Source organism: Plodia interpunctella, chromosome 16, assembly GCF_027563975.2.
Source record: "Plodia interpunctella isolate USDA-ARS_2022_Savannah chromosome 16, ilPloInte3.2, whole genome shotgun sequence".
Lineage (NCBI taxonomy): Eukaryota > Metazoa > Arthropoda > Insecta > Lepidoptera > Pyralidae > Plodia > Plodia interpunctella.
The window spans coordinates 3518916-3540193 of NC_071309.1; the positions used below are offsets into that span (position 1 = coordinate 3518916).

General features: G+C 33.0%; 1 protein-coding gene across 1 annotated transcript in view; it reads left to right on the forward strand.

Annotated features, from left to right (window-relative positions):
• Positions 1–21278, forward strand: part of LOC128676555 (uncharacterized protein) — a 36372-nt gene that overhangs the window by 14539 nt on the left and 555 nt on the right. Inside the window, exons 4-5 of the mRNA XM_053756720.2 lie at positions 6240–6405; positions 14613–14714. Of these exons, the coding sequence (XP_053612695.2) occupies positions 6240–6405; positions 14613–14714 (268 nt within the window). The remainder of the gene's footprint in view (positions 1–6239; positions 6406–14612; positions 14715–21278) is intronic.

The following is a 21278-nucleotide window of genomic DNA, read 5'->3' on the forward strand; positions in this document are numbered from 1 at the left end:
AATAGAAGTATAATCCGCTCGCACGCTCCCTAAAAACATGTTAATGTAATCATAATATATTCAGCCAAACATAACTTCTTACTTGTAACAGTGGGGTATGTTAATTAGTTAAGAGTCCTACTCTCTAATGAAAATACTGTACGTCGGCGTAAGACGTAATAGCTCAGTGGTTAAGAGCACTGCCCCGGATAGACAGGGGCGCGGGTTCAATTCCCGCTCGATTCCAGAATCTTTTAGCTTCGCCATGGCTCCATATTCATGCGTCAACTCGTGAACGGTTTCTGATGTGGTACGCTCGAGTAATCCTCGGCCAAGGCTCATTCTGATCGACCGAAGATTTACTTAGTGCAACTGAGAGTTATTTTTCTTAGTCAGAAAATGACCATTGAAATTTCATATTCGAATAAAACTCGATTCGTGTATAGCATAACTTATGCTTCTAAATGTTAGGCTATATACTGCATAGGAATCTCATTCGGGAAAGAAAATATAGCCAAGCAAATCGCTTCCCGAATGGCAACTTTGTTAAAATTGCTTGTGGCTTGGACCAATACAGTATTCTGGTGGGAGTTAGACTCTCCCACAGTCTAACTCCCACCAGAATACTGTATTGGTTGGTAAAAAGGACTAACAAATCCACTTCTATACAATTTGTGTAATTTCAAGTTCTGTACGCAATGTTGCAAGTTGCACACTCGATTCGGTTTCGTGGCATGCATACGCGTGGTCTATGCATTTTGCTGGGGCCTTGTCGCATTCATTCATGCACATGACGTCACCGAATGGGAAATTTTCATTCAAGCGAGTCCATGTGTACGTGACTTTGGCCGACCCTGTCGTAATTCCAACAGAGTTCATTATGTTTCATTAAGTATTGCAGCAATATTTATTATATATTTTTTACCATTATATCTAAACTTTCTTTAGCTGTTCGAGTTGTTTTATTCTAAAACAACACGAACAGCTTTACTTTAAAAGTTTTCCTGAATTGATTCCGTTGAAATTCACGGTTAGAGTAAAAGGGAACAGCCCAACACTTATCCTCAAAATTATTATTTTCAAAGACCACAAACGCATCTTAGCTCACTTGTTATAGTTTTTAAAAAGAAGAAAAAAAAATTTTATCACTTAAGCCTCGGTTGTATTAGTCGACTTTGACGTTAACTTTAACCTACGCACAACAACGCAAAGTACACTCAGAGCTACAATACTTATATAGAAACGGACCTACACAGTTAACATTCTCGTGGTTATCGTTAATGCTAATTATCTGACTATAACTGAATCGTAGTAGGAACCACGCATGCACGTACAAGGCTTTGTTTCTTAATTGCTCGTCAGCTCGTCACAAATCGTTAACGTGGTACACTATCTTCACATCCAGGGTTAAGTTACGACACAGTACGTGCGTAGTACTTAATGCTAAAACTAACATATTAGCCACATCAAGAATGTCTTGAATTAAAACTGATTCTATTTTGCTGGTCAGAGCTCAATGGAAGAAGGTTGTGGAGAAAACAATTTTAATCAAAAAGCTGGAGCTAAAGCCTGGAGCTCCTTTATTTTTCAGACACACTTCTACACACTCGCAATAATTTTTATTTAGTAATATATGTACATGCTTTTTTTCAATTCACATGTCTGGAAATAAACAACTATGAATTTAATTGGTATCAATTTTAGACCTATAATCAGGAAGTATAAACGACATTTAAAACGAAATGTTGTTTAGCTCCAGGCTTTAAATGAAGGTAATGGTTGGTGCAGACCACATTAAATGAAAGCATATTATGGAGGGTGGAACATGGCATCTTTTAAATCAGTCTTTATTCGTTCATTATTAGAGTTTATGTTTGTACAGTCAACAGCACATCATGTTTGGCGCGGTAACAGCAAAAATCAAAATCAAATCATTTATTCAGAAATTAGGCCTTCACAGGCACTTTTTCACGTCATATTCTAAATTAAATGATGTTTACCAAAGCTATATATATATATATATATATATATATATATATATATATATCACACAGGCACTTTTTCACATATTTATAATTAACCAAACAAAAAAAAAACTTTTAATAAAAGATCGAGCTGACCTTGCCTTATCGTCAATTTCTTCGAGTCATGTCAGATGTCTTTAGGCGACTTGAATAAATGACACCTATATAAGTTAGCAAACGACGACTGAGGTCTCGATCTAGAATATCTATCCATCTATCATTCCATATCCCATTCATAGCCATCCCATTGAGGGTGGGTAACCCGAAATGTTTTATCAGCTTATAAAACAACAATAGCATTCACAAAAAGGGTTGACGGCAGACAGGCGGCTGGATGTCAAATCACAGCCGTAAAACATTTAAGATTTATTTTTTATGCTAATCTAGGGGCTTCGTGACATTACAGCCTGATATGAAACACAAGTATGAAAGACATAAAAGTAGCATATTTGTATGGCGTTGTTCACATTTCAGACTATTGTTCGATGCAGTTTGGCCATGCTGGCTGCATTGGCACTGCCAAGTAAACAATAATGACTATATCGTTCAGCGCAACAAGTTATTTGCCAATTTAAAGCGAATTACAAATCCTAGACTAACTAACACTTAAAGTAATTTGGTAACCTTTGTTCAAGTTTTTGTTATGAAACATTTGTAAGATTTCTTTATACTCAAATTAGTAGCTTGAGATTATGGCTACTTTTAAGTTCTACTAACGTTGTACAGCTTATTGGCAGTAAGAATAAACAAAATTTTGATTTTGTTGTTAGTAGGTTGTGGTTAGTAAGTTTCTTTTAACAGTAAGTTTTTCCAGGGCGTATTTAGCGAGTGTTTCGTTTTGTAATAAGACAAGAAATAATAATAAAATTAAACTATATTAATTTCTTAACATATTTTCTTATTTATTTATTTCAAAACACAGACAGGTCACACATTTGAAATGTCACATGTTAGGTAGATTGTGTTCTGCATTAACCTCTTATGCGGTGGTAATAGCGACGATTTTGCAATGATTTTGAGTAGGTTGATGTACTGTCAAATGTACGCTAATAAATTCCTTCCACTTCCTAGATATTTCTCAATGGCATAGTTTAGAGCATATTGCCGCCATACTAGTTGAAATAATTCACGTGACACTCCTGTGGTATTATGCTCGTTTCGCCTTAATAAAATGTTAGATTACAAGCTTTTATTCAACCATACTAATATTACAAAGAAAAAGGATGTGTATTCCGATTTTAATGAAATTTGGCACAGAGTGCTGCAGATGCTACTACACTAGCATATAGTTATGCTATTTTTATATTGTGGTTTTAACCGAGCAAAGCCGGGACGGGAGGCTAATTCCAATAAATTGAATTAGATCATAAAATGCATATAATTCGAACGCGACTTATTCATTCGAAAAGTTACAAAATTCGTGATTACGATTTACCATTCGCAATTAATACAGCCCTACAAGGGCCGGTCCGTTGTGACACCTAGACTAAATAACGTCGTTTCGTAACTTTAAAACTGTAATAACTCAATATATTACGGGTTATTGAAAATATCGTGTTATTATGCTGTTTAATAATTTTAGCGTTTCATTTTGCGTTTTGTAATAGAATTTTAACTCCTTATAAATGCACAACGTGACATGGTAATTGCTGTGTTCGCATTTCAATTTGTTCAACGCGGCTTAGAAAGAAACTGATATCGGTTGCGGAGAATCCTTAACCTACATTTCGTATCTAACATTGAAATTAAAATTCATGTATTTTATGTTATTTATTATGCATTTTATTTTATTTAGGTCGATGGACTTATTTCTGTTTAGCGAATTCGAAATAAATTTCATAAATTAATCGTTAAAAACATGCCATCAATTGTCACGCATTTTTTTCTTTTTTGATGATTTTTGATTGCACCAGTCAATTTCCTACATTTCCTAATTGGGTCGCCTACACAATACATTTTTTTAACACGAATTTACTTATAGCAAATGGTCTATACCCCAACTTCTTAATAGAAATACTCATATCACTAACAAAAAGCTCTGAAAGTAAAACACAGTAACTGATTCCGAACATCCTTCACATTCGCGCGTATTCGTATCTCGTGTTGCAATTGAAAAACACGTGGTCGTGCAAAGTTCACACACACCGACCTCACTAGAGGTCAGACTGCAAGTTCGCCACCTGGTTTGAAACCAGTTCGGCGTATGAGTGCCGCGCGTGTGTCATTATGTAATTGCATGTTTCCGTGTTTTCCAGCTGATCTATTCAGAGTTACGAATGTTAGCTTTACCTAACTTGCATTGTTTATGTTTTAATGCTGATTTAAGCTTTAGGAAACGCTTGAGGCGGCTATTACGTTGTAAAATATGTCCTTACGTATTCTCAGAAAGTGTATGCTTAGTGTTTAGCCTCAATATTTGGCTATTAGCTTGAATTTAACATTTCTTTCCTATAGTTACTAATAAGTCTTTATGCATAAGAGGGAAAATAATAGCAAGTTGAATGTGGCTCCAACACGAGCTTTACCCTAAACTTCTAAAAAGCAAAAAGAAAAAACTAGAAGTAGACGCCAGACAGGTTTAATTTTAAAAGCCTAACTGTGTCTGGCTGACTAATTACGAACAGAATCTGATATTTTCACATCTATATATAAGTATGTGTACCTAATAATAAAAATCTTACTTATATTAGGCGAAAGTTTCAGAGGAACATTGGAACCAAAAAACCAATTCTGAAACTACTTTTGCGACCAGTTCAGTTCAGTATCACGCCTACTTAAACAGTCCGCAAAAGGGTTAAGGCAGTTTACGATATTTAATATAATTCAATTCAAATATAATGTACATAATAATATATTTTCCATAACAATACATAACTACATGGATCTATTTCTTTAAGAATAGCAATTTACTTGTTGCCAAAGTAACAAACCATGTGTATTGAGCATAACGGATTTGAAAGTGCTGCAAGGTCGCGGAAGACCAGCCGGGTACAACAATAGATCAATCGCAGATACTTAATGATATGGCAGCTATTTAATTATATATTTACTGGCTAAATTCACTAAGCACTCTATTTTGTAACGTTTCAATCATTGACTTTTCAATTAAGTATTAGTTTATGTTGAAATTGTCATTGATCGATATTTTTTTCTCTCGATATTATTGTTGACCCCAGAGCGTCCAATAATGATTAATTTAACTTCTATTAAATGCATTTATTGTTGATATCCTGGGATATACTTTTTAAGAAGAACTGCGATCTCAGTTACATTTTATCGGTGTAACAAATTTCACCGAATTCAAGTCTGTCCTGTTTTACATCAGAACTTTCGAAAAAAAAATATTTTAAAATAAATATTTTAAAATATTTTTTCTGTGAGTAACTCCAATATCTAAACTAATGAAACCCCAATTCGCCGACTTGTTAATCATTTTTATTAATTGATGCTACAATTATCACTCGAGCAAACTCACTCAATTATACAATCATAATTAAACAAAAGTGGTTGCACTTGTTTTTAAATGATGTTTTAACAAACTTGCATAGTAATTGTTGGTATTTGATAAGCTAATGAAGTTGATTTATCAAGTGTCCCTTGAGGCTTGAATATATTTCATATTAAGCAGTTTATATCCTCGTATTTTATGCTAACTGGTAAATTTCAAAACAAAATCGGTTGATTTTCATAGAACAGATTTTCTTTGCAAACATTTTTTTGCTACATTGGATTTGCACAAGGGCCATTTAAGTACTAAATACGTTTATTTTGATCAAATATCAATCAATGTAGTTTGGTTACACCAACTTTCACAATCAGGATGTATTCAACGTTATTATGTTGTAACCCAGCGTCATTTTTACGAAAGAGATAGGATTAAAAAGTGACTCGTCATCGTCATTGATAATTGTCTGTCTGACCTAAACTTTCTTGTGGCTCTTGTAATTTGTTTTTGAACGTTATTTGATTATTGCATTCATGACCAATAATTTCTTGTTAGGTATATTGATTTTCTTGGCTCCTTATAAATGTAACTATTTATTTTAGTATACTAAAAGAAAGAATTCGAGAAGACTTTAATATCGAATTGTCAATTTGATAATGAAGTTGTTTTAACTTTATTTAACATTTCTGTTGATGTTGACATTTTATGGTACATGTCGCATTTACTACATAAGTAGACACTCGTCGTATTTTTTTATTTTTTTTTTTAATAACACTTTTTCTGTTTTCCAGGCAGTAGTAGTGTGTGCGTGCATAGCGCTGACTACGGCACAGTTCGGTTACGACGTAGACTTCTCTGATGGGTACTTCGGCACCAACTTCGGAGCTTCGGGCTTCGGGGCTTCGGGCTTCGGAGGACTGTCCGCCGCCGCCGCCAGAGACCCTAGGGCCAATACTGGTGAGAAGCTCATGAATGATTTTCATTCGCGCAAGATTTGATATGCAGGATTTTCCGAAATTCCTACGGCCACGATATTTTTACGCAATTGGTTGACTTGAAAATTAATTAAATCATGTTCGATTGCCTGAGAATCGGTTCAAAAAATAACCAAATTTAACTCAAAAGATACGAGGCAAGATTCGTAATATTTCCGTTCTAGATAAGTCAAATAAAAAACTGCGAAAACACAATTAATTTATTTCCTGTGACCCTGGCTGGTTTTTTCTTTAGACGATATCAAAGACAATTAAATATTTGTAACATGTCTTTTTTAATTATAATAATTATGTCCGATAGTAATCTATAAATATGGTTTAATGATAGCTAAAGGGGGGAATATAACTTGCATTTTTGCAATTAATTTATAATGCTGCAGTCTAGATAGCCAAGTTAAGTAATTCCGTTTCACTAGGTATAACAATCGGTGAGTGACGCAATATTATACCTTAAATCATTGAAATAAAGTTTATTACTACGATCTAGCGAAACAGGTAACTTCATATCAAGTTACTATGCGTGGGCTTTATGCCGTGGAAATAAGGGTGAATTTGCTACAAATTAAAATGATGTATGTATGTATACTGTATTTCAGAGTTTCTAAACAGGCAGTACTTAAATTCGCCAATAAAACTGTCTCGAAGGATAACAATGCGACTAGACATGTTTATAGATCTCCGTTCAGTGTTCCTAGATTGATATATATATAACAGATTTATGTGCTCTATTTCCATATATTTATATTTGGTCTAGACTGCGTTCACGGATCCTATTATTTTTACCCACGTTACACAATGATATATAGATGTCGATACAGGTAACATAAAACTGATTCTGGCTGTATAGCCAAACCAAGCACTGGCTTTATTTCGTCAAGGATATCCAGACCAATTTTGAACTGGGCGGAGTATATCTGAGGTAAAACCCATGCAGAAATTCGGTCATATATGTGAGGAGGAGTGACGGATAACCTCTAAATCCTTGAAAAACAGTAAGAATATTTTTTACTGAATAATGGATCAGTTTTTATAAAAAATCACTAAAATTAGCATGTATTTAATCACAGTTTGTAATAGGATGGCAAAAAGCCTATTTGAGTAGATTTATGTAAGTACAAAAAATAAACAAAAATCTACGGAAATAGTTATATGTTGTTGATAATAGTTTAAATTCTTCGCTTAAGTAAAATGGGATTGATAGAAAACGAGATTAGAAGGAGAAAAAAAATATATTTGGACAGAGGAAACATTTTTCTTCAAACGAAAACGTATGCATGCATACGCTCACTGTGTGTTTCATTCCATGTCAATACGATGAGGCCATAGAAGAAGACCAAAAACTATAGGCACTAATATTTTTTTAATGTGAAGGTTGATTTATGACAGTATTTCTTAGTGAAATAATAATTATTATTAATCAACATTCTAGAAATAGCTCCGAAATTCAAATATGTCAGTAATGTTAGTGTAAGACTCATTTGAATAATTCAAGCACCATAAATTATATGGAAATTTTGGTCAATGACAAGTCCACTACCGCATATTTGAGACGGTGGAAGTGAGTGTGGTACTTCATCAGTTATGTCGAGGTTGGCAACACGCCTGGGGGCCGATTTTCATGCAATCGAGATTAGTTTTGTTAATTTTTATTAATTTTTTAAAAGGTTTTACACAGGTTTTACAATCACGAAAAAAACCAATTGAAACATTTCATCGATCGATCTAAGGTTCTTACCTTCAAAATTAATGAGAGAAAATAATGATTGAAATGACAAAATTGGTAATAAGAACTTCGATTGCATGAAAATAGGGTGGCTTTTTAAATTGATGACTGCTGTTTTTCGACGTAAATCGGTAATAAAAAATAAAAATAAATAAATAAATGTAGGATTTAATGATACCTAAATATAGGAGCCATTACAGGCATTTAAAAATATGGCTAGTGCGTGGGCGGCAGGAAAACATGGTTAGCGTTAACAGGTTGGTACTTCCTTGCTTTGTCATTTAGATAGATAAGTGAACACTATATTGCATCATTAACAGAAAATCATAAGAAAGTTATAACTAGGTATTCAAACATAAAGGAGAATGAGCGCAAAGGTGGACTTATCGCAAATAGAATTTCATCCAGCCAACCCCTGGGTCTTAACAATTGGAGTCTACGTTTTCATATAATTTATTTTCGAGTAAATTCGCCGCTCGCAAGTTTTTAAGTTATGTTGAGCAGCACGACTGCGAGATCCGAGATTCTACACATCCGAGATTACAGCGTTTTTGTGTAAAGATAATGTTTCAATGCGATTTATCAATTATAATTTTAAAGTTTGATTTACGTTGGTTACGTGCTTTATCTAAACAACTGCATTCAATCACTAGGTACTCCGGATTTCACAATAATAGTCAAAAATGTCTTGACCGTGGTTTTTGATTCATATCTTGACGTATTTAATGCACACAACCGTGTTGTCATTGCGTAATTACTCTGTCAGTTTAAAGAGTAAACTGTCTTTGTTTGGTTTTGTCTGTTGCTCAATTTGTTTGATTACATCCTGGCCTGAAGTGAAAATCATGCCTCGCATTTTAACATATTCGTGCTTTTAAAATGTTGGTTAATTAATAGAATATATCTACACTTGATATTGGTTTTGTTAGTAATTAAAACAATATTATTGGAAAATTTCCACATGTATACATACCTAATTAATATTACATATATGTATTTTTAAATGAATTATATTATTAAAATACTGTTCAAAAATAAAAAAAAATGACATTATTAAAGTAATGAAAAAATGTAATGAAAAAAAAGATTTATTACATAGGATGTATCGATAATGATATTGAGAAAATCAAGAAAAGAAAACATAGCGTAGTGCTATGCTTGACAGTCGTTTTGCAAGTTATTAAAAGAAAATAAATTTTCTAAATATCATTACATCCTATATATATATCATACATCTTATATAATAAATCTTTTTTTATTAGAAATATAAGCGAAAGTTGGAGTTTGTTAGCGACTCGCATTTTTTTAAATTGTCTGATGCTTCAATCGCTGAGATAGCATTACACTTAAATGACTTCGGTAAGAGAGATCAGTATGCGTGATAACAGACATATTTGAGACAAAGAAATCGGGCCAAATATTTCGGGACTCGTTATAAATTCCTTGGTACCTAAGGGCGCGGTCAGTAATGCTGTGGGAAGTAAATTGTCTAATTGTTAAAGGGGTCATGTAAGGCTCGAGGTGGCTGTTTATGCCCTACGGGGGCCTTCAAATAGCCCTTTGCTTACAACATCTACATACTTCTAAGCAATTATGTCTATGTTTCTATAACGTCATAAAACACGTTTATTTTTGCCTTGAATTTAGTTGTTTTGTAGCGTATAATATAATATTTTTTGTATGATTTTAACAACCTTTGAAGAAGATTATTATATGAATCTTTGCATGTAAATAACTTTAGGCGTAATTAACTTAGGATAAATGCGACGCCCTAAGAATGAAAAATGTTTATACTCCAATTATATTATATGAGTTTTTATGCCTCATAGTAATAAATATAAAATTAATGCCCGAGTAATAGGTACCTATTTACATTTTTATACGGTCACAGACACAATTCACGATTATAGCTCATGCGATTTGTTCGGAGGTCAATGGCAAAACTTAGATTAACCTTTTTTAAAGATCTAAACACGACGAAGGTTAAGGTCATAGAAACAACCTCTAGTTTACTTTTTGTTATTTATTTTTAAGTTAAACGTGTGGCTTTAGTTTATTGACTGTTTTTTGAAGACTGATTACACCAGATGGCAGCGCAGAGACATAAGGTCCAACACTGTGTTGTCATTGGTATATGATTTGACTAATCATGTCAATTGTCAAATCTTAATGATGATTTAGTAATGAAAAGATCAGCAATGTATGCCGAATCTGTCAAAGTTCGGCGAACTGTTCCGCGATAGTGTGCGTGGAGGCTGCATCTATATCATCAAAAATAACATGCAAATTAAATTAGAGCAGATATATAGATAGCCGAGATAGCTATAATTGAAGTTAAGACGGACATTTCCTTGATAACATCTCTTTTAGCTCGGTAGTAATGATTACTGCCACTTTATGTTATAGCTACACAACGTGATTATAATAAGCAATGAATGTGTTACAACAAATTTTTCAATTATTAAATTTTTATTATATGATTAGTCTAGTTATTACTTCCACCCATTACGTGAAATATGCCGCACGTTTCTATAGTTTCCCAATTTTATTTATCTTTGGCATCACATTCATAAATCCTGCACTCAATTGATTTTTAACTATCAATTTATCTATGTATACGATCGCGGACATAAATTTGTAGTATCTACTTACCGGTTATAACGTAGGCATTTCCTTTAGGCTGTATTGTTTCGTGATACATAACATGATTATTAGTACAGAAAAGTCTAGATATAGTCATAGTGCTCGAAATGAAAATAAACTTAAATGTGTGTTTGTGCTACCTAAAATGTTTTATAGAAAAATTATGGTTTAGGAGTGAATTAAGTGTTAATTTATTTTTGCATAAATATAATGGGTGATAATAAATGTTTTAACTATAATATTACCTTTATAGAATTTCTCGAGCGATTTTTGTCACATTTTGGTAAATAAAATATCTTATCCACATAATTATTAATTAAGTTGTAAGGTCGTGATCACGAAGTGTTACCAAAAAAAACATTGTTTATTTTCGGTCGTGTGTACACTTCATAATTAATTCTCATAAAGGGACAGACAGGCTGGTGAACACTAGCAGCCAGTTTTCGCTCGGCCAAGCGCGAGTCTGCCATTAGCCGGCCCTTTACATTTGACGTGGGGTTCACTCACAGATGCATTGTTTTATGCTTATTTACACACAATGCTGTAAGGTTTTCGAATAATTTTAGCCGATGACAGATTTTAGAACGAAGCATTTGTTATTTATTTCATAAAGTTCTTTTTTCACCACTTTATAAAATCTTGATAAGATTTTATAAAGTGATGAAAATATAAAAACTAATTGCTAAACTACTTGCTTGACAGATGTGACTGAAGTGAAGGCCAGTTAGCCCTATCCTACACTTGCGATACAAATTTTTCACAGCAAGCCGTGAAAATTACATAGGCCCTATATATGGTTTCTATTTGCTTTTAAAATTGAATATAAATAGGCTATTTTTTAAGCCCAGCTTGATAGCTAGCTAGCTTATATTTAGGCTTAAAAGGCGCTAGCTTAGGATGCTTTTTGTCCCGTATTTCCTGAAGGTACAGGATCTACTAGAAGACATCATATAAATCAAATATAAATAGTATTTATTAGTTGAAATCATAAAGGTCCATAAATATTGTAAGTGAATTGAATAACTGAGTATTTATTTACACAGAAAATTAATCATTGGTACTTTGTCGTATATTTATGACTGAGGTATTATTTTATACTGATGGTTCTCAGATTCTATGAATAGCTACTTTGTCGTATTTGTATTAAATTATGCGTAGGTATATCAAAAGATTTTGAATAAAGGTAATCTATAAATTGTTTTTGAAACGTTAGTTTTGTTGTAGGTAAATAAATACTTGTAAAACTTTAAGAAAAAATATTTGTTAAGTAAGAAAAATTAAACATAATACGAAATCAATAAACGTCAGTGACATTTGTAGTTTAAATCCCGTTCGATGCTACTAATTCTTCCTTGCGTTTAAAAAAAGAAAACTAAATAAAAAATATAAACAATTTAAAAATCAAATTAAGAACACAAATTCCGAGCGGTCTCTTGCAAAAACGGAAAGATACCAAATCAATTTCACAACGCGATAGTATCATGTAATTAAATGAACACGACTATGTATTCATTTTAATTGTTATAAATGTAAGTTATGCTATTGCAAGTATGAGTGCTCTAATTCCCAACGTCAATGTCAGGTGTCTTGTGCTGGGCGAGCCATGGAAAATGACAAGGTTGATGCCCTTAGATCATTTACTAAATGATCTAAGTTTAAAGCCTAATCTCTAGCTACTAAACGTATTTGAAAAATATATTTTCAAAAAGCGCGAGGAAAATAGATAGATTTTTTAAACAAAAAACGATGTGATCAAACGGAAAATCAAGACACCAAGATCTTTGACCTGAATTTGGTTGGTGTAAAGTAGTTTGTGTGAGTGACAGATTCTTAGTAAATTTACTAACATAGTACATATACCTATTATTATTTGAAGATTTTTAAAATGAGTATATAAACAGAATGTTTGCATCTGTATGCTGTATGCTCGCGACTTTTCTCAAAATGTCAGCTTAGCTAAATGTCAAGCTCAGATTTTAGTGGACCTACTCGTAATGAGGTTATATAAGAGAAGCAGCCGACGTTTCTCTTTAAAAAATTAAAAACGTTTTACTATTATTTTTCCGTTTCTAAAGTAACAAACCTACAAACTAATAGGTATTCTAAAAATAAATATGATGAATAGGAAATATTTTTTATTATATAAAAAAAAACACACACTACTTATCAAAACTCAACAATAATGATTTCTTTGTACGGACGTTGTTTTGTATTGATTAATGATAGCTGTAAAAATGTAGTAGGTACTTGGTTGAAATATTATACGGTCATTATGATTTATTATGGGAACGCTCATTTGTATTATTATTACATAATTGATTAATAATTGCTTATTACTTATACAATATTATAAACTTATTACAAAAAATTAGCTATCCGTCAGTCTGTCTCCAGGCTGTTGTATTTCCGTACAACCACGGTAGAGACATCGATACATTACCGTGGTACAACCGTAATAGTTCGACAGTAGAATTTTTTACAGATATATTTCTGTTGCCGCTATAACAACAAATACAAGGTAAAGTAAATATTTAAGGGCTCTCATAGAGCAAATATGATTTTTGGCCGTTTTTATAGGTAACTAGCTGCGCCTCGGTGCTTCGCTCACGTGAGAATTTCGGGATAAAAGGTACCCTATGTGATATTCCAGGTTATATTATACCCGTGTACCAAATTTCATAACTATCCGTCCAATAGATTTTGGCACATACATACACACATGCATCCTCACAAATTTTCGCTTTTATAATGTTAGTAGGATTGTATGGAACACTTCATGCGCTAGTATGACTCGCACTTGGCCGATTTTATTTCGATCACAAGTTGTGATGTGAAGCCGACATCGACCGGAAAACCCAAGTTCATTGTCAACAAGACAATAAGATTGGTTTGTAGTTTTACCTCATTAGCAAAATTTCCGTAGCAGGCTTAAATGACGAAATAGAGCAGCAGGGCTAGCACGAGTTCTTGCGAGAACGTTTGTATCACACACAAAATATATTTGGTAAATGGAACTATTTACAAGGAAGTACTAACTTCCTTGTATCCTCTAATTACTACTAGTAACTTTAAAGAAATAAATAAAAATTGCCTTGTTCCATATAAATTTTGACTTTGTCGATACGAATATAAGTTGGCACATATATATGTTCATAAGTATTCAATGAAATCTATAACAAAAAAAAGCATTTTGCATTAAAAAAAGTAATAACTATATATTGACATATCACACAGATTTGCCCCAAAGTAACTGAAATTAATCGATACTATACAATTTGTAATATAATTATGGATGACATGATGACCCAAGACACTGATAATCAATGTCAATAAATCCAATCATCCAATTATGTGTATAAAAAAAAACATTACGACCGGTATGTTTAATTTTATTGCCGTCAATTGGATTATGTCGAAGATTCAATCCGGTTAGTTTCCTTCGGTTTATGTAATAAGAAAGCGCTATCCACTTTGAGTGTGTAAATACCTACTTTTATATTTACTGACAGAGTTATTGGGATTGGAAGTATTGTAATATTACGAATACGATGTGTTGTTTTCGAAAGTTTTGAGAATTGATACGCTCATTTCCGAGGGGGCATTGATGAGAAATATATTAAATAATTTAAAAAAATGTTTTCACTGTCAATATTATTTTTATTTCATTAAAAACTCATTATAAGTTAGCTTTCTTATTAGATATATACTAATTCAGACACGGATAACTGGTTCACAAGACTCCTGATGCAAGTTTCTGATTTCTAATTTTAAATTACTAATTTTATGAAATTAATCAATTTCAGGTCCCGTGTTGTTCCCCCAGTCTCCCCCCGGCGACCCATCTCAAACCAGCGGCGTCGTAGTAGGTGCTTCTGGATACGGCTTCGTTCCCCCCGGCTCCCAAGGTAAACCGTACAGAAGATAATAATCCTAGTCAACATGTAGTTAGCACTAATATCTGAACCACCCTAATTATCCGGATTATCGAGCCCCGAATGCCATTTCATGCGATACAAAGGACCCAAAATGTCGTGTGAAAATATTGCTGGAAATAAAATAATAACCTATTTAAGTATCAAATCGTAATTTAAATTTTAAAAAGTACAAACGCACGTTTTTTAAATATCAATATAAATTTAGGGAATATTACTGTGATGTTCTCACGACAGAGTGCAGCACTAGCCTTTGTGTTTGGCATTGACAATTGAAAATAAATAAATATTTGCGTCTGTTCTACAAAAAGCATATCAACAAAAAAGGGCAACCTTATGGTTTATATATTGGTATACCCCATGTGCCGAGGCGCCATCTAGGATATAGAATGAACATTTATTTGATCGAACTCATGCAAATAAATCAAAAACAATAAAATAAACTTTGAAAAAGGCTCATCTATGCATTGCGTAATATTCGACGTTTTCTACTAAGTTCTAGCTACTAAGAAATAAATAGGCGGTTATTATTATATTTCAAGCAATATGTTTAATATTAATGTAATTTATTAGTATGAAAGCTTTAATGCATGGATATGGATAATGTTTGCATGTACGTCCCCATACCCTGGGTTGGAAGCTTTGTACAAACGTAACCAGGGATTTAAACTAATTTTGTATTATATAAACCTAGAAAATGACGGATGAGGCTGTAAATAGATCCAATGTAATTTTAATTTATGATAATAAACATATTAATCGTAAAATGTTTTATTCGTAACCCCTTTTAAGCCCCAAATAGACTCATGAAGACTAAGCGATATCTATGAACAGTCAACAGCACATCAAGTTACCTCGCATGAAGCTCTATAGCGGCGCGGTAATAGCGACGATATTTCAATTAGTTTGGTTAGGTTAGGTTAGGTTAGGTTGATGTGCTGTTGACTGTACAATCTACACTCTTGTTTCGCTGCGTCCGCGTACGTACGCGGCGCTGGTCTATTTGGGGATCTAGATATAAGTGCACTGTTATATTATGCATGTTTGCACATTGCCTGAATTATATAAGGTAACGCAATATACACATTAAAAATATATAGTACACTGAAAAGGATGCCTGAAGCTATTAGCGCGCTATAAAGCCTTTTCTATTTGGCTGGTTAGTACTATAAGAGTAAGAGACTCTATTAAAGCTGTGCTATGCGAAGCGGACCGTAAAATATAAACATATAGAATTCAGCGGTGTCCAACTGGGTTTCGAACAACCAATAGAAACAAGTGATTAAATTCTATTGTTTGTTTGGAACTTCGCTCCGCACAGCACAGTTTACTATTCCATACGTACCTAAATGCGTACGCGCACACATCATGTAAGTATTGTGTAAGCACAGTGTGCACCAACTTTACCGCAGAATCCTTCCTCTAGCGCTGCAAAAATAATTGAAAATATGATTTTGTAAATAATTTCTTCTGAAATTGGAACCCACGAATAATCAATATGGAGTCAGGTGTAAGTATTTGCCATTTGATGGTGATTTGCGAGACATCCGATCAATTTCAAGACACATGCAATTTCAAATGAATTAAAAGCGCTGTATAAAAAGTACCTAATCATAATTTTGAAATTGCTGAAACAGAAGTCTGAATATTTAGGTCTGCAAGTCTTATCCGAAATCTAAAAAGGTTTGTGTTGTTGTGTTAACCGGTCAAACAAAATCGAGTGTTTAATTTCATCCGGTAGCGTGAAGGTTATTGAAAAGTCGATTATATCGATAAGTCCGCGAGAGCAATGTCTTTAAGACAGACAAAAAAGACAAAGACCCAGGTGTCTGACATTACAGCACATGTTGTTTTTTTATCGCCTCGTATAAATTATCTTAGTGGTTAGAGCACACATGGGAATACTTTTTATAAATGAAATCCTATTTCTTTTATATTTTTGAGCTATATTTTTATAAAACCTTTGGACAAAAGTTATTCACCTAAATCTTAAATAGTTTATCTAGTTCTAGAGCTCTATTTTTTATTAACACTTTGAATACACTTGCAGACACAATAAAAAATAAATGCATTAGATATTAAGTACATGCTTAAGTAAATTAATGTAATGATCGAAAAAATACCGTTTTTTTTAACATGGAATTATTTTAAAAATGTTGTTCATCACCCACCGGTAAATCCATGCCAATCGGAGAAAGATTTTTGTGCCCGGCCTCTTAGACTAGAAGTCCAAGACGGAAATTGTAAAGTTATGAAATGGTCTCATTCTTAAGACAAGTCAAGGGTAAAGTGAGTCACGGCGAAAATGTGGTGACGCATGACTTTTGCTCGTGTCCTGGAATTTGGTTACGAATTTACTCGTACTTACATTAAAATTTGTTATCTAAGTAGATCTATACTTTAGTATGTATGAGCAATGTACACAAATACCTGTAGACTTTGATCTTAATCGTAAATACAAAAGTGGAAGGAAATTTATGTTAAAATGCCGTATCCAAAAGGAAAAAAAAATAAAGTTTACAAAATTAAATAGTAATATTTACACTACTTATTTAATTAATGTGTGTCAAGAATTAAAATAAATGGAACATAAATGCAATTGTAAATACAATAACGGATTTTTTTATTTCTAATAGTTTACAATGTTAGTTCTATTATAACTTTTACAAAGTAGTAATTGTTTGTATATTATTTTATCAAGATTTTGACAACATCGCTACCAGCTGATGAGGTAAGTAAAATAAATAAGAATCTTCACTAAAGCAAAAGTATTCACATAAGAGTATAAAACAAAATTAAATTGTACCAACTGTTCGAATTTTTAGCCGTTCGATAACTTCATTTATATCACCAGGGTTCGGAAAACCCATACACATATTCAATTTTCATTCTCTCTTAATCTCATGGGATCCCGGACTACGGTCAGAAGCATTTTAATTACGAAATTGACATATCACAACGGCATGTCTCCAGGGCCGTATTCAGGGAAATTTGACATTTAAAAATTATTACATATTTTATTTAGGATACAACTCTCTACCTTAAAGAATACCAACTGACTATTAGGTTCGAGATTTACTATTCAAAAATTATTATGATAAACTCTATTGCACAAATAAAAAAAATATGCATTTTCTTCTAGTTAAACTTTCGGACCTAACATAGAATGGAGTTTCGTGATAAAAATTAAGTTTGAAAAAAAATAAACATAAATAAAAAATTATATAATTAATACTTTTTTGTCCATTCTTAAAACATCTAATCTAATAGATAGTACTTATTAAATAGGTTTATAAAAATAAGACAACGTACGTTAGTATGAAACTACGTTCGTGATATAAATGCACTAAAAGAATTTCTCTAACCTACATAACCTATAAATTCTTATTTGTCCCTCCTCGACACTTGTAATCTGTGGATATATTTATTAATCTAAAATAGAAAGAAAGAAAGAAAGAAAAATGTTTATTCGGTGCAATTTAAATGTACAATAGAACACCAACATATCATAATGTACATGACAATGAAATATTTAAAAAAAAAAAAACACCAAAAAGGTCTCCGCTCAGCATATGTCGCAGCGTGAGCTACAACGCTGGTCTTCCGCGGATGCCTTAAAACTACAAAAACACTGACGATACAAAACACAGAAACTAGAAATAAAAGGTTATTTTGGCGCTATACTACACTGTGCTGGGTGAAGCAATTTGTAATGTGATGTACCTACTTCAATAAAATAAAATATACTATTATATAATAAATAAATATAACAAAAAATTTTTAGTAATTACTTATGGAGCTGCGATTTATGTCTTTTGAATATTAAGAATATGTCTTTTTAGTTTATTTTTAAACGTTTTTAATAAAATGGGTTCCTGAATCCAACCCTGGCTGAAACCGCCTGTGCATTGGCGCGTACATTTTATGATTTAATAAAAGAGTTTGGACTTACGAATTTAATTGCTGCAGCATACATCATACCTTTTCTAGCCTGCGATATTTATCCTATGCATATTTATATGTTTGCTCTCTCGAAACCGAAGGGCGCTGTCATGTGTATTTGTTAAATTAAATCTTGTTATAAACTGACCCTTTGTGCGCCCTTGTGCATGGCTACTTTCAATTTTAAATTAACAAAACAGTTTAATTTTTCTTTGAGAATTAATTTGTATAATTGTTTGATGTTGAATCCATAACCAAATTTAGTCAAATAAATAAAGTGGGTAAACTTCCTATTGATTTGTTTTTTCAAAAACCACTGTCAAAAACAAAGGGATAATCATTAGTAGGTAATTAATATAGAGGTAATTTATAAAACCAACTTAATTACTGAACACAAATAAATATGCTACACATGAAAGTCCGGACAAAAAATTGTCGCTTTTCTGAACCAGCCTACAGTTTTAATAGTACTAAGCATAAGATAAAAAATGGTAATGGTAACAAGAACATACGCTTAAAAGAGTTAACTATACCAAGAAGAAAATCGGTCATTGCCGATAATTAGCGCGGCAGCTGAGCATTGTCTGTCTATATAAATAAAACATTTAATTTTAATACTTAGTTATTTTGTTACAAGCACAAGAAAGGTCTGATTTAAATGAACAGGGCTCTTGTCTGAAAACTTGCACATTTGTAATATTTGCACGACAATGTTCCTGTGAGTTAGGCTAGGGACACAGTGATGAGTGGCAGCGGAAATTTTAAACCGGTCAACAACACCTGGCGATTTTCAAAGGTTGAATAAATTTTTATTTATAGCTATATATAGACATATAGCCAGCAGTAAATTTTGGAGGGCTGCAGATGATCATGATATTATCGTTTTTTGTATTCTATGAAAGGAAGATAGAGATTTTGATAGAAAAAATATTATAGTTAAACACGAATAGACCGTGTGCCAAATAATCTGTACATGACGAATAGAACTTAGTGACGGATAGATATCAGCTTAGAAGACGAAAAATGACGTCACAGGAAGAAATGTTGCCGGTTGTCTGACTTATGGAGCAATTTTGTAAGATTATTCTAATTACAGTTTATAATTTTAAGACTTCGGATCCTGGATATAATAAAAATTATTGAACAAAAATAGGATAGCAGTCCAATCGGGCCGCGAGAGATCAAAAAGGTAAATTATGAAAAGGCTCTTTTATTATGTAGAAAAAAGTTTAATTCTTAAACTGTGTCTTATTTTTTTTATATTAGTTATAATATTGTATTAAATGAAACAAAATATAATTCAATTGTCGCTCCTCTTGTGTGACAACCCAGACCCGCTCGAAGGAAGTGACGCGTCTAGCCAGTGCGGCGCCGCGCCGGAAGCGACGAAGGGTTGCGCGGGTTGCGCTGTCACAAATCAAGTTATGAGAAACGCCACAAAAGGAAACTTTGTGCATTTCCGAACCGGCGAGCGTGAAATCTCCCTAGCCAACACCCTAATATGTATTCTAAAACCTAACACATAAACTTCATTTCAGAACGCCGCCGTTCGATACAACTAAACTTGAGTGATTATTCTCATTCATATTGAAAATGTAATGCGTTATTATAATGACTGCGCTATAAAATATGGTGGCTGGATGGGCTTTGATTACGCTTATTTCCTACAGAATAAAGAACGGTTTATTGGTGAGTTAACGGTGGTGGTAAAACTGTGGGTTACTTATAAGTATCTACCTACTTGTACTTGCACATTGTTTGAAAAATAATAACATTAGGCATGTCATAAATTGTTATTTTTTAATTTATGACAATAACGTTGTCATTTAGTCATCTAGGTACTATTCACAGCTCTTGATCAATTGTATTAGATAAATAAAAATGTTTATTTATAAGGAACAATGAAATGGAATGGATTGGTATTAAATGTACTTAATTTATTTTTCAATGTGACCATTATACATTCTTGCAGGCTTCCCTACTTTCATTTCATGAATCCCTGACCTTGCTTTGCTCTGCAGTCGGATATTTTTCCTTTTAAAATTGGTGGCTCTATTCTATAGATAAAAATTTAAAGTGTACTGTGATACAACAGAATATTGTCTGTCAGAAAACCTTAGGGACACTTGGAGAAGGTGATAGACGGGGCGCAAGATAGCTAAACTTTTTTTTCGAGTGAATTGATTGGTAACACTGGTGTCAAATTTTATTCAGCTTTTATGTCTACAACCGCGTCAAGTAGTAGGTAATCGCATACACACTAGTGAGCTACTGAAATACAACTAGTGTCCCGGTTTCGTCACGAAGTTTTCCTTTTCTGAAAGCGAGTGGCGATCTAATTCTTCTAGTTTTCATACTCAGGTTACTACCTGAGACCATTCGAAAGGTCTCAGGTTCGAATTCTACTCTTGCCACATGGGTTTGTTTCCAATGTGACTCGTATATAGTAGTTTTCATAGATCGCCACTCGCTTTCAGAGAAGGAAAGATCACAAGCGAATGGTCTTAACCACTAGACCGCTTGAAACTATAACCAATATCTTTTTATAGGTATACATTTGCTATAAGTATACTTCAAATAAATCTTTCTTATCAT